This window comes from Gymnoscopelus braueri (genome assembly GCF_963280865.1).
Source record: "Gymnoscopelus braueri genome assembly, chromosome: 18".
Classification (NCBI taxonomy): Eukaryota; Metazoa; Chordata; class Actinopteri; order Myctophiformes; family Myctophidae; genus Gymnoscopelus; species Gymnoscopelus braueri.
This window is the reverse complement of record NC_137618.1, coordinates 180,601-195,000: the sequence shown is the minus strand read 5'-3', so window position 1 is coordinate 195,000 and position 14,400 is coordinate 180,601. Positions and strand designations below refer to the sequence as shown.

General features: G+C 40.7%; 1 protein-coding gene across 1 annotated transcript in view; it reads right to left on the bottom strand.

The window, feature by feature from the left end:
• Positions 1 to 14,400, bottom strand: part of LOC308105809 (uncharacterized protein) — a 105,925-nt gene that overhangs the window by 38,170 nt on the left and 53,355 nt on the right. Inside the window, exons 12-16 of the mRNA XM_080456734.1 lie at positions 6,188 to 6,277; positions 5,522 to 5,762; positions 5,064 to 5,116; positions 2,854 to 4,507; positions 258 to 431 (exon numbers count right to left, since the gene is read on the bottom strand). Coding sequence (XP_080312860.1) covers positions 258 to 431; positions 2,854 to 4,507; positions 5,064 to 5,116; positions 5,522 to 5,762; positions 6,188 to 6,277 — 2,212 coding nt within the window. The remainder of the gene's footprint in view (positions 1 to 257; positions 432 to 2,853; positions 4,508 to 5,063; positions 5,117 to 5,521; positions 5,763 to 6,187; positions 6,278 to 14,400) is intronic.

Below are 14,400 nucleotides of genomic sequence, written 5' to 3'. Positions count from 1 at the left end.
AGTGATTGATTGATTGATTGATCTAACGTTGAGTGTTAAAAATGTTAAATATACATAGTATTAAAAAAACTGGGGATGGGAACAAAACATCCAAAGTCTAGTGTAATCAGAGATGTTCAAGTTTTAAATTCATCTCAGTATGCCTGTACATACTGTAGTCACTATACCCAATCATCAAACCTGTTCACACTCCTCAAATGAATAAAATGCATACTAAAACAAAACTTATCAAACTAATTATGGTAAATTAATCTGACCTAAGTTTCTCCAGTTTACAATGTGGACTCTTCAGTGCAGCACACAGTCGCTCCAGATCTGAATCGTCCAAGGCGTTGTCACTGAGATCTAGTTCTCTCAAATGGGAAGGATTAGAGCTGAGAGCTGAAGCCACAACGTCAATGTGTGTCTTCTCGAGTCCACAGCCAACAAGTCTGTACAAAAAAAAGTAATGCAAAATCAGAGATTATGACAATTAATTAGACCATGTTCACTGTCAAGGAAGATAACTAAGAGGCATTTTATCTAGTTATCCATTCATTAACATAAAGTAAGAACAGGCAACCAGAGAACAGAGTGAAACTTGCATGATGTATTAAGTAACTCTGTGTGTGTGTGTGTGTGTGTGTGTGTGTGTGTGTGTGTGTGTGTGTGTGCGAGCGAGCGAGTAAACCTAAGTAATGTCCATGTTCATTGTTAAAAGTCCATTCTCTCTACACCCCTTTACTAATGGTATGATCCAGTTCTCATTGGTGGTATGGTCTGTTACGTTACGATGATGTGTGTGTGTGTGTGTGTGTGTGTGTGTGTGTGTGTGTGTGTGTGTGTGTGTGTGTGTGTGTGTGTGTGTGTGTGTGTGTGTGTGTGTGTGTGTGTGCATATCAATGTAGTACCAGAATAAATACAGTTCAATATTAGTACTACTAGTAATACTGACTATAATTTGTACAGCCACATCTCTTGTTGTTGACTTACTAGCAGTGGCGTAATTTGCATAGGGTTGCTGGGTTATGAGAACCCATACACGGTACTTCCACGCAAGGGGGCCCCCCAGGAGGGGATTTATTAATTAATTTAAGTTTTTTGTTTTTGTTTTTATAAACATAAAAATAGACGCCCATATCACAGTAAAGGCATCTGCTATTATATTTATTTTTGTAATTTCCAATATATTATGTAGCCTATAGTTTTATATCCCCATAATATTATTCATATTGTTTCCGCAATACTCATTGACGACAAGATTCCGGTGGTAATCAGAACACTCGCCCCAAAACACACTCGCCCCTATTCGTTTCGCGGACAGACCGGCACATTAGACCCAGGGCGAGCATGTTTTGGGAAAAGCGTTCTTGTATTCCATTCCAGCCACCATGCTGTACCTGGAAGAGATTTCATTCAGCGCTTGTTTACGAGTCGATTTTGGGGAAACAAAATAATTAGGAGCTCAAAATGAGAGGATACAAGAGATATCTGTGCAACAGCTGCAAAGTGTGCATATTTAAGCAAGTATCTTAAAACAGTGAAACCTACCGAGGAAAAAGACAGAAAGTGATTCTGCGACTCCAGCTCAAAGTAAACTAGCGAGCACGGGAGTTCTCATCAAATCCAAAGATTCATTGTGAATAATTATAAACAAACAACCTCTTGTTGCTCCCAAGTTGGGGGTCAGTTTGACCAAAACCAAAGGTGAGGAGAATATGTTGGGCCGTCTGAGATCAAAGGATTTAGCTGTAGCAGCATCAGTCATTCTTAATGATAGGACCACTGGACCAGGCACTACAACCAGGTAGGGTCCAAGTGTTTCCAATTGGTCTGCACCTAACCCTATCCATCAGATCCAAAGTAGACTTACTAGGTCATTTGTTTGCGAACAAAATACCTTGTATTATGCAAGTACATAATGAAGTTGACCAAAGTCTCTCCGCTGCATTTAAAATATATTTTCGTTATTATATTAAGCCTTTAAATGTCTTCATGGCCTTATATAGATCAAAATGATAATGTGAACTGTTGTGGCTGTTTTCTGAGTGTTTCTTTAATTTTAGACTAGTATAGGCTATCTTAGTCGGTTACTGTAAATGTTGTTTAAACCAGTGAAATTGCTGCATATGATGCATCCATATCAAGGGCCCTTATGATACAAAAACCCACTGCAAATAAAGTCGGTCTACGCCACTGCTTACTAGGAAACCATGAGAGATGTGAATCAGTTGTTGTGTGTGATATAGCATTTGTGTAGAGTTGATATTGGTTACCACCATATGTACATGTTTTCACCTAATTACATGGTGGTTCTCAAACCTTGTAATTTGAAGAACCACTATAACTCAGAGTGTACACATGGAACCAAATGAACCCTTAGGGTCCATTTGGTTCCATTTGTATCTCAGAATTATGTAAAACACCCTCAAAGAACACCGATATAGTTATATATCAGTGGATATTGTTCCGATTAAACTGAAATACCATTTGTTTAAAAAAACATTTAAGATAAATATGTCCTATTGTTATGATAACTAGGACCTAGTAAGAACAGTGCTGTGCCTTGCGATCTTATAGATTGTTGCTTATAGATCAGCTATTATGTCACGTCATGATATGGTGTAACACGACAAAAATAGCTGAAGTTAACACTTGAGCCCTTGTTCAAACTTTGTCATTTTGTAACAACAACGTATGAAATAGGGCTCAAGTGGTAAGGAGTATTGTATGGTGTTCTATTGTGGGAGGAGGGGGAGATGGTATGACTTATCCCGTTTGTTTCTTTGTTTCTTTGTATTTCTGTAGTTTGGTACCTAAAAACTATTATGGGAAAAATATGTTTTGTGTTCTGAAAAGACAAAAAATACTAACCGAGCCTTTGTGCAGTTCCTCACAGCTGGGACCAGTGTCATTCGCCCATCCTCTGATGTGTTGTATTTCTGCAGGTCCAACACCTCCAGAACCTCCTCTGACATCTGCAGCATTCTGACCAGAGCTGAACACTGGATCTCAGAGAGTTCCTTTCCTGACTCCAGGTACTGTTGGATCCCCTGACTTACTGAGTGGGCCTTCATCTCCATCAAACATTGAAAGATGTTGATACATCTGTCAGGAGAGCCACTGCAGGGATCCATCTCCTTCAGGTTGACGATGGCTTTCTGGATCTCCTCTGGACTGTTCTCTGTCTGACCCAGCAGGCCTCCTAACCCTCTTTGGTTGGACTCCAGTGAGATTCCATGCAGGAAACGGACAAAGAGGTCCAGGTGGCCACTTTCATTCTGCAGGGTTTTTTCAATTGCAGCTTTCAGGAAGTCAGACAGGGAACTGTTGCTGTTGAAATCATCATTGTTCAGGAATGCCTTCAGTACCTCCATGTTCTTCTGTGTGAAACAGTCAAACAGGTAAACTGCAGCCAGAAACTCCTGAATGCTCAGATGAACGAAGCAATAGACAGTTTCCTGGAAGAATTTACTGTCTGGTTTGAAGATCTCTGTGCACAGTCCTGAGTCCACTGGACCCTCTCTCATATCAAGGTGACATTTCTTCAGGTCTTCTTCGTAGAAAATGAGGCGGCCTTTCAGCAGATGTTCAAACGCCAGCCTGCCCAGCTTCAGAAGAACTGCTTTATCAGCCTCTGCGAGTTTCTTTTTACTCTCACCATGCTTTAACCACTTCCTCTTTGTCTGGGCAAAGATGAAGTGGCTGTAAATCTCAGCCAGGGTCTTGGGAAGCTCTCCTCTCTCATCTGTCTTCAACTTGTCCTGCAGAACGGTGGCAATGAGTGAACAGAAGACTGGGGTGTCACACATGATGTGGAGGTTCTTTGATGCTTTGACATGTGAGATGATTCTGCTGGCCAGCTTCTCATCTCCGATTCTCTTCCTGATGTACTTCTCCTTCATTTCATCAGTGAATCCTTTCACCTCTATTACCATGTCAACACGATAATCAGGGATCTGTTTGGCTGCTGCAGGGCGTGTGGTTAGCCAGATGCGAGCACAGCAAAGCAGTCTCCCTTCGATGAGGTTTACAAGCAGAACTTCCAGTGATGTGGCCTCGGACAAGTCCTCAGAGCATTCATGCTGGGTTGTGAAGTCTAAGTTAATGTGGCTTTCATCTAGACCATCCAGGACGAACTGAACTTTGCAGGGACTCTCGTCGTAATTTGTTTCTTCTGACGTCTGCATTTTGGTGAAGATGTCATTAAGAGCCTCTTCTGAGATGCATTTATATGTCGAGTTGCATTCACGAATTAGCTGAGCCAAACTAAACTTTCGCCCCTTGAGCAAATTGAGCTGGCGGAATTGGAGCACGAATGTGAGATGGGGATCTTGATCTTTTTTCTTTGCCCAGTCGTCGACAAACTTGTGTACGAGAAAGGTTTTGCCAACTCCTGCTTCGCCAATGGACATCACTGTTCTCATGCATTTGTTTTGTCCAGAGGGGTGTGTAAAGATTTCACTGAGTTGGATCTCCTGCCCTGCTTTTTTCCTCTCCTGTGTGACCTCATGGTCACTGCTGATCTCTGTGTCATCCACACGTACGATTGTGAGACGCGTGTAACACTCAAAATCCTTCTTATCCGTCCTTTGGATTGGACATTTGTTAACGTTTGTTTTAAGTTTGTCTTGGTAGTGAATAATTCCTTTAGATATTGAGGGAAATGATAAGATCGGCATGATGTGTTAACATAATGAATAACAACATGTTTTCGCTTGACATTATTATTGCTATATTTTTGTCCAGATCTTTTATACTTTACTTTGCTTACTTTACTTTACATTACTTTACTCCAGGTGTTTTGTACAAACCTGAGGACCCATGTTATCCCAGCATGATCTGACATGTCTGATGCAACAATGCTACATGTTACCATTATCAGAAACATGTTAACTGTTATACAATGCAATGTAATGTAATTGAGTGTAAGTGTAATGTAAGTTTAATGTCCAATGAAAACAAAATCAAACAAAACTAAAATATTATTATTTTTTGAAGAAAGTTACTAGGCTGAGATGGCACCGAATAGTAGGAATGACCCATCATTATTAGAAAAATAAATGACTTTAAACAGCACTGACCTGAGACAGAAGCAGCTGTTCCTTTGGGTTGTGCTGCACTGGGCTGAGCGTTCCTGTTGTGAAATTCATTTTTTTTTTACTAACTATACTGTATATACAGTAAATCTACCATCCTATACAAATCCTATATTACACTATAGAACCAAACATTGTCAGTAACTTAATTATACTATTCATAGATTATAACTAAGACATATTTTGTCTCTTAAAGATCACCTAATGCAAAGTTAACACCACAGTGACAAACATAAGATATATGAACATATTGGGTAAACAATTCTAATTAATATTGTAAGACTTATGAATATACTGGCATTAAAGTGTGAATCTCTTGGAAATAGAAAGAGGATAAATGAGAATGATACATGATAGTGAAAGCATCATGGCCTGAAAAGGTACATTGTCTTGTATTAATATAATGTTTGGTCTAAAGATGAACATAAATGAGTATTACTTACAGCTCATCAAGAAGACCCTTCTCATTTGTTTCAAGACCTTTGTAGAAAATGTCTTTGGCTTTACTGCAGTTCAGGAGTGTGTAGAGTTCCCTCATCTGATCCTGATGGGTGGGCTTGACCATCACATTATCGTAGCCCTCCTGGATGATAACACGCTCCTGAAGGAGCAGATCCAGGATGGGTTTGACCATGGTCACACTCTGAACCAGGCCAAGCCGGTGTTCATCGACAAAGTGATTATCTGAAGATAAGTGGAATGAAAATGTAGTTCTTGGTGATACGCTGTGCCAAACCCATTTAAACACGTTTCTGAACATTCATAAAATAAATAAAATGCAAAGACTTTCCATCCCCCTGTTAATGGAATATTAGCAAATGTTTGTATTCACCTATGTCTGTTTTGGGGGGGAATTTAAATGGCTCATCAATCATTGGAATATTGATAACATTTATTTTATTTTATTACCTACTGTAATGTTACCACAAATGATTGACTGAAATAAACTAAACTAAACTAAACTAAACTAAACAAAACAAGCCTTCCAGTATAAAAATATATGGATGGAAAGTGATCATGTGAATGGAATGTTAGATCTGTTTCATTATGATGTATGTGACCCTGTTTTAACTCAGCTCATAGCACATCTATTCATAGTGTCAGCTTACCTTTAGCTTTAGAGACTCCTGTACTTGTTGACGTTGGAGTTGACATTGGTCGGTCAGTGTCTGTAGCTTCATGCTGGTCTGATGTTACAACTATTGTTGAGTTAGAAAAGACAACAGACTTGAATAAGAAACCTGGTATTACCTGACGGTAACTGATATTAAATTAATTGCATTTGTGTGTCTCAAATAAAGTGCACAAGGTTTTCCTGTACTGTTTTCTGGAACCTGCCTGCTGCACTCAGTGAAATCTAGAAGGTGTTCCGTCACCTCAGATGCAGATATAACACAATACATTTTTATTTAGCTTTCACGTTTCCCCTCCATTTCCCTTCCAGTTATTGAAAAGGACCATGGATGAAAAGAAACTGATTTAGGTTTGTAAATCGCCTCAATAACCATTATTATTTGCTGTTGGTTGCCCGTGAATCGGGTGATCTGACTCCTACACTCTGCATTAGTTGCAGAGGGCTCCGCAAATAACGCAGAGGCTGCAGTAAAAAAACAGTCTTCAAATGAAATATACACATATACACAGTATACACTGGGGCGGTAGTGGCTCAGGGGTAGAGTGGCCGGGTAGAGTGAACTGGAAACCGCAAGCTTAAAAGTCCTTAAATTGTCACTTCACTGTCATCTGGGGACCCCCCCAAAATTGGGACCCGACCCACAGGTTGAGAACCACTGATCTAAGCAGTAGCAGTGACACTCTGGGCAAGACCTGGGCTGTTGGTTGTCTAGGAGGAAGTGGTTGAATTTGGTGGAAGTACCGCCCAAGGAAATGACGTTGATGCTTTACAAATCTGTTCATATTCTCTGTGAATGAAACGAGTGTTGTGATTGGTCAAAAAATATCGTTTCCGGGGGAAACGCGTACGACGGAAATCCTGTCCACTCAGGACTTCCTAGACACTCGCTGCTTTAGGTCGTGACCAGCCTCTTTTCTTCGCAGATGAGTGAGGCTGGGACCGAGGCTATAGCAGTGATGTTAGGTTTTCAATGTAGTTAGTGGGTGCTAGGACCTAGGAGTGGTCATTTGAATGGGTCCCAGCCCAGGGACATTTTGTGATTCTATGAGTCCTAATAAAATAAAAAACGTTTCCCCATTCAAGGCACACGCATTGTTTTCAAGGCGAAAAAACAACCATGTCACGCTTTGCCTTTCAAGAAAATTGAAGCCTGTAGCCTGAACTGACACAAACTGAGTGGAGCTGGAGCACATGTGGATGTTTATTTCTGTGCGCGACAGATTTCAGCGTTTTTTTCATCGTTCGGGCCGTGTGCGCATCAATGTTCGGCCGTGTGTGCGTGGGCACACACTACAGGGAACATTGGATAGGGTTCCTTCTTTGACAAATACGTGTCGCCAATTGCATTTTAGGGGAAAAAAACAACAACCGGCCAACCTAAAAGTACTCAGTACTTTTCAGCCTTCCTAGAAATGTACTCGAGTAAAAGTAAAGTATTTGTCTTGGAAATGTACTCGAGTAATTAGTAATTAGTATCAAAGAAATCTAATACTCAAGTAAAGTACAGATCCTCAGAATATGTACTTAAGTACAGTATTCAAGTAAATGTACTCCGTTACTGTCCACCTCTGTCCATGAGCAAGGAGTGTGTGTGAATGTGTGTATGAATGTGTGTGTGAATGGGTGAATGTAATGCACAATCTATGTAAAGCGATTTGGATAAAAGCGCTATATAAATGCACCATTTACCATTTTTACCATTTAAATATAGGCTTGTAGCTCACATGTAATGTATGGTGAATATTATAGCCAGCCTTTCTTAAAGGAGTTCCCGGTAGGAGACTTGCGTTGTCTCCTACCGGTCATCAAATGAATGGCTCAGGAATGCGATAAAAACTAAAAAATCTCCATGAATTCAAGGCTTCATTGGGTGAGTAATTGATATATAATAAGTATTTTTTGGGGTGAACTACTCCTTTAATGAACTAAGCACCTATTGTCTACAATATTAAATCCCTAGCTTTATATTTCACATGTATAATCAATCCAAAGTACCTAGGGCCTACACAAAGTCAGTCAGGTTAAACACATACTCACATTGGCCCCGATTCGCTAAGTAATTTACGACTATATTTTGATCGTACCGGCATTTAAGACAATTCCTACACTAGCAGTCAGATTCATTAATGTTTTTTTGTCAGTGTTTTGAGCGTGAGGTCTGCCCGTTCTCAAGTCAGCCCCGAGGCTGTCTTACCAGGGAGCTAAGCTGTGCGTATGTCGTTAGAATGCTTTATTCTTCATGCAAAATCAATTACAACAGTGTTCAAACCTCTAATAAAATAGTATGTACCCAACATTTGTCAACACATATATATAAAAAATGATCACACCCAGTGTGAAGTGGGCGGTGTGGTCACAGTGGTCATCACAGTGATGGAAGAAGTGATGGAAGAAATGTAATATTGTGGACCAACCATTGTACACCCCTAACTTAAAAAAAAACATAAATGTGTTTTTTTTAAGTGTATATTCCTATTTATAGGGCTATGCACATGTTTCACTAGCCAATCACAGTCCTGAATAGACTGTGATTGGCCAATCACGGTGCAGGGTTAGGGGGGTACACTGGTGGCCAATCACAGCGCAGGATTGGGGGGTGCAAATATCCAAACCTCACATATAGGGGCGGTTTCACCACCCAAAAATATGTCAAGCGATGTATTGCTTGTAGCCGATGCATAATAGACCATAGGTATAGACATGATGCAGATTCCACCACTTTATTTCCCCTCTAGGCTATCAGTTGCATTTAGAGCTGAATTATTAGGTCCCTCAGAGTATTTGCCAGTGTCGCCCTCGGCTGCCCTAGTGCATCTGATATCTGGTCTAGAGGGGCGGGTTCAAAATCTTCAAAAATTCTGCCAATGGGGAAAAATTCCCATTGGCAGGGCCGTGTTAACTTAAGAATGGGCCCTAGGCAAAGCACGATTTTTGGGGCCCCCCCACCTCGCTACATAGGGTAAAATATAAGGTGCTTATCCGCTTGGCCCAAATGTTAACTAGGTGTCCGGAGTATTTGTACAATGTATTAGTCCATATTTTTCAATAAAGAAGTGTTTTAATCCCGCCTGTGACCGAACGCCATCCCCCCCCCTCGTTTACTTCCTGTTTACATTGATTGTAGGCCTGACCTCGACTAGTCGAATAGTCGACTAATTAGTCGCGGGGGGTCCGAGTCGACTGCGTGTCTCTTAGACGAATCTAGTCGAAAAAAAATACTGCTTAATGACTGATTTAACATGTACTTGCTTGGTTTTTCCCAATAAATTATGATATATATCCTATATCCTTTCTTATTATTTTAATATTTCTATGGAATATCAGTCATATGTAGGGGCTTATATGATTTATTTGTATTTATTATTTTCTAGGCACACCCGCAGCTTTCAGCCACAGTGCCAGTACGTCGAGTGCAGCGGCTGCGGCCCCACAGTTGACTCAGACGAAATTGGATTTTAGGGCACCAGTCTCAGAGAAAAGGAGAAAAGCTATTACGGACAAAATTGCCAATTTTGTTGCGCTTGACATGAGATGAATTAACATTGTTGAAGGAGAAGGTTTTAAAGAGTTAATTCGCACACAGGAAGCCAGGATACACATGTCCAAAAAGGGAGACAGTCATGCATGCTGTGTATGAGAAATACACTTCCACAAGGGAAGAAGTTTCCAAATTAATAAACAGAAGTGAAGCAGTCAGCTTGACCACAGATATTTGGACTTCACTGACAATGGAGGCATATATGACAGCTACAGTGCACTTCATTACAGAGGATTGGAATGTTTTGTGTTAGAAACAAAAGAAATGGAAGAAAGTCACACAGCAGAACATATTGCAGAAACGCTGACAGAGATTATTTCTGATTGGAACATTCCACGCAATAAGGTTGTTTCTATTGTACATGACAATGCAACAAATATTGTTAAATGCACTGATCAACTGGCTGAAGACCCGTCATGGGGGGGAGTGAGGGGAGTGCGTTGTGCTGGCCACACTTTACAACTGTGCATCAACACTGCTCTCAAGCAGCAAGATACTGTCACTCGCACTGTAGCTGCTGCAAGGCGACTTGTTTCTCACTTTTAAAAAAAGTGCCAGGAAAACCACAGCACTTGCAGACAAACAGCATGGCCAGGGTGAGGGTCAGGGTGTGCCCACTGTGCCACAACATAAACTTATGCAAGACGTTGCGACTTGCTGGAATGCAGTCTATATGATGCTCGAGAGCTTGATAGAGCAGAGAGGGCCGGTTTCTGCTGTGCTGTTACATTTAAGTGTCAGCAAACGGGCCGATCGTGATCTTGACCTCACAACAGCCCCGTGGAGAACAGTAGAGGACATAGTTAATGTTCTCAAGCTAATGATCACCCTGACAGAGCTTTTGTCGCAGGATATGAACGCATCGCTGTCCGCCACTGTTCCGATGCTCATGAACATTCAGAAACGGCACATCGTCGTGAGTGATGATGGTAGCAAGGTCATTAAAACCCTTAAGACAACACTGACCAAGGATATTGACAGACGATGGAATCTCAAAGAGCCCCTCCTGGCGAGCAGCATTTATATTAAAGCTGCCGTTCTTGATCCCCGTTTTAAGAAGCTTTCTTTTTTGACCGATGAGCAAAAGGAGGAGGCCTATTCAGCGGTGGAACATCTAGCTGAGAGTCTAGCGGATATGCCTGTCTGTGTCCGTGAGGAAAGCCATGACAGTGACAGTGACCCTGAGGAGCTGGAGCAGGAGCAGCGTGAGCCTCCCACAGTCCGCCCAAAAAAACAGAAAGAGAAGGACCTGGTGGTTTCAATGCTGATGGACGTTGATGATGAGGAGGAACAGCCAGGAGAAGAGGAAAATGAGCTGAAGGCTTATATAAAGGACTACACAAAAAGCAATGCAGGACCATTGGAATGGTGGAAAAAGAACGAGGAGAGATACCCAAAGCTGTCAAGAGCTGCAAAAATAATCCACAGCATCCCATCCACCTCCACACCGTCAGAGAGGATCTTCTCCAAGGCAGGTTTTATTATCAGCAAGACGAGGACCGCTCTTCTCCCGGGAAACGCGGACAAGTTGATTTTCCTCACACACAACTTGAAAAGACTGAACAAGCTGACACAAGATCAGTAAAAAGAAAAAGTTGTTTTTTTGATCAGGCAGGTTAGGTATGCTAAGTGTTGATTAAACTTTCTACCTAGGCTACATTTTTATTTTATTTTGTTCTAATCCTAATTAGCCTAATATTATTTCGTTCTTTTATTTATATTAGGGTTATTATTTCGTTTTGTTATTATTATTACTGTATTATTATTATTATTTGATTATTGATTTTTTTTTTTTTTTTTGGCAGGCTTTAATGTTGCTCCGCACGACATGTGCAGCGAGGCCAGCGACAATCAGCTGGGTTAATAGGGCTGTCATATAGTTAACCAAACTGTCTTATTTGCCGTAAATTGTGGACTAAGTTTGTTGTTATATGTTTAAAAGTTTAAAAGTAGGGCTGCCCTTGTTTTTTTTCTTTGATTATTATGCCGAGTTGCGGACACCACACGCGGACAGTCAGTTGTGTCACCCGTTTAAGTTTTGGAATTTGGACTGAACTGAACTGAAGTTTAAGGAGTTTTTTGTACAGTAACTAGCACTGTGCCAAAAAGAAATAAAAGTTTGCTCTTCAGAGTAAGTAACTAACTGCTCACTGTGGCCTCTTTTTTTGTACTGTGTCGTATCTGAGGACACGCATACAAAATAGTCATACAGATCACACATACACAAGGCCCCTCGCACACACACATACACAAGGCCCCTCGCGCGCGCACACACACACACACACACACACACACACACACACACACACACACACACACACACACACACACACACACACACACACAATACCATATCTCTCAACACATACACATACACTCACACCCACACTCCTCTACACACACACACGCACACACACCCCTACACATTCCTTGGCAGATTGATGACTATTACTCCCTAAACATACACACACACACACACACGCGCGCGCGCACGTATCACGCACCCACATAATCACACACACATAGTATCTTATATAAGTTAGGACACACACACACACACACACATATACTCATAAAAGAGACAAACGGTACCTGGCCCCATGTGGTTTACATACATGCACAATACATGTACGCACCCACAGGTTCACTCCTATGCCTTATAAGGACAAATACTGCTATCTCCATCCATGCACGTTTGTCTAATACAGTGTATATCAACCCTGGCAAACGTCCCAATTTTGGGCCGGGGCTACTGCTGAGGTTTTTTTTTTTTTTTTTTTAAACAATAATAATAATCAGGCATGCAAACAGCCCGAGGTGAAAAGGGTGACAACATGCTGTTTTTTTTCGGGTCAGGTGTCACACTATTGCCCTATTTGGATTCAAAACGGCTAGTGGAAGCTGAAAAGCTACAAGTTTGCATGTCTGAATAATGCAAAAACAGAAATATTTGTTTGCATTTGCTTTTTTTCTCCCCCATATATGTTCATGATAAAAAAAGTGTGTATCGTATCGTATCGAAATCGTATCGAAGTTGTGTGCCCAATATCGTATCGCATCGTTTCGTGAAATTAGTCGGCACACCCCTAGTGTGTGTATATAGATATACCGTATATATATATATAATTATATATATATATATATACCGTATATCTAGGTGTGCCCTGGGATTTTTTGGCTATGCCAGGTGTGCCTTGGCACAAAAAAGGTTGATATACACTGGTCTAATACACACACACACACTCACTCACACATGTATGCGCATCTCCACCAAGCCCCAGAGCCCTACCACGAGAACCTTCCTACGATGTACTAGAGAGAGAAACAGCCTGTTAGACTGACTGTCATGTTCCTTTCAGAACTGAACTTTGTGTTTTGGCACCCTCTAGTGGACAATAGGGTAATATTATGTATCGTTCCATTCTCAAGTGAGACACCATGACATGCGGTCACAGAGCAGCTGCTCAGCTACAGTGTACCTTCACCCTTTCTTATGTGCTTTGAAAAGTATCATCTGTGAGTACATTAGTTGCAATGATTACTGATGTGTATTTGCATTTGTAGCCATGTGGTTTTCTTAATTTCCTCAATGCAAGAGGTCTGCTAATGTTGCATCATGTTTGTTTGTTTATGCTAAGCTACAGCTAGTTTCCATTTACCTGTACATTGGTTATGCTAGTCTCACTGTTGGTTAACATTAGCTTTATGCAAGCACTAGAGAAGCATTCTGACATGTCAATTCATGTGTGTGTGTTATGGTTCTTAGCAATTCATAAGGAAAGAATATTTCATTATTGTATTTCATGGTTCAATTCATGTTTTCCAATTCATATCACAGTAATGTGCAGTGCTGTATAAATAGGTTAAAACGTTATTTACAGAGATTTACAAGCTATTTACATTCTACTTACAGTAAAGTCATTTCATGTCATTTTTGAGTAATGCAGTCTACTGTGTGGTACAAACACATTGCTTGTGGCCTTATTGTAATGTTTTATTTTATTGAATGTATGCCTTTTACAACTGAGCATTGTTTAATCAGTGCCATCCTTTGTTATGTCATTTCAGTTTTACAAAATTTGCCTTGTCATCGGTTTGGAGAAGTAAAAACCCTCAAAACTTTACTCTGCCTCTGACCATCACTTCAAGTCAATTGTTAGCTGTCTGTCTATTTGTGTCAACACGCACATTGAGGACAGAACACTGACCATGTAAACTTATCTTCAATAAACCCTATCTTTAATATTACCCACTTTTGCCTGACTGCCTGACTCATTTTACAGCCACTATTCCTCTCCAAGGCCATACCTAAAGATACCACAACTGTAAACTCTAGCTTAAATGCCTCTGATTGCCTCATAAGGTCAACTAACTTAATGCAAACCTTAAATAATGAATGAGAATTATGAGATATGAGTTATCTATTAAAAAAATACATCCTTATGTCACGTCAAGAAGACATACTGTTTAAATGGGTATTTCACCTTTTTCTTTTAATAAGCCAAAGTCGCAAAAAAAAAAACGGGAAAGGGGGGGGGGGGTGGTTGGAGTCGACTATTGGCAATTAGTCGCCAAACTGATTCGACTAGACAAATCCTTAGTCGGGGACAGGCCTAATTGAGTGTAATTCCGGCTTTCACCTGATGCGC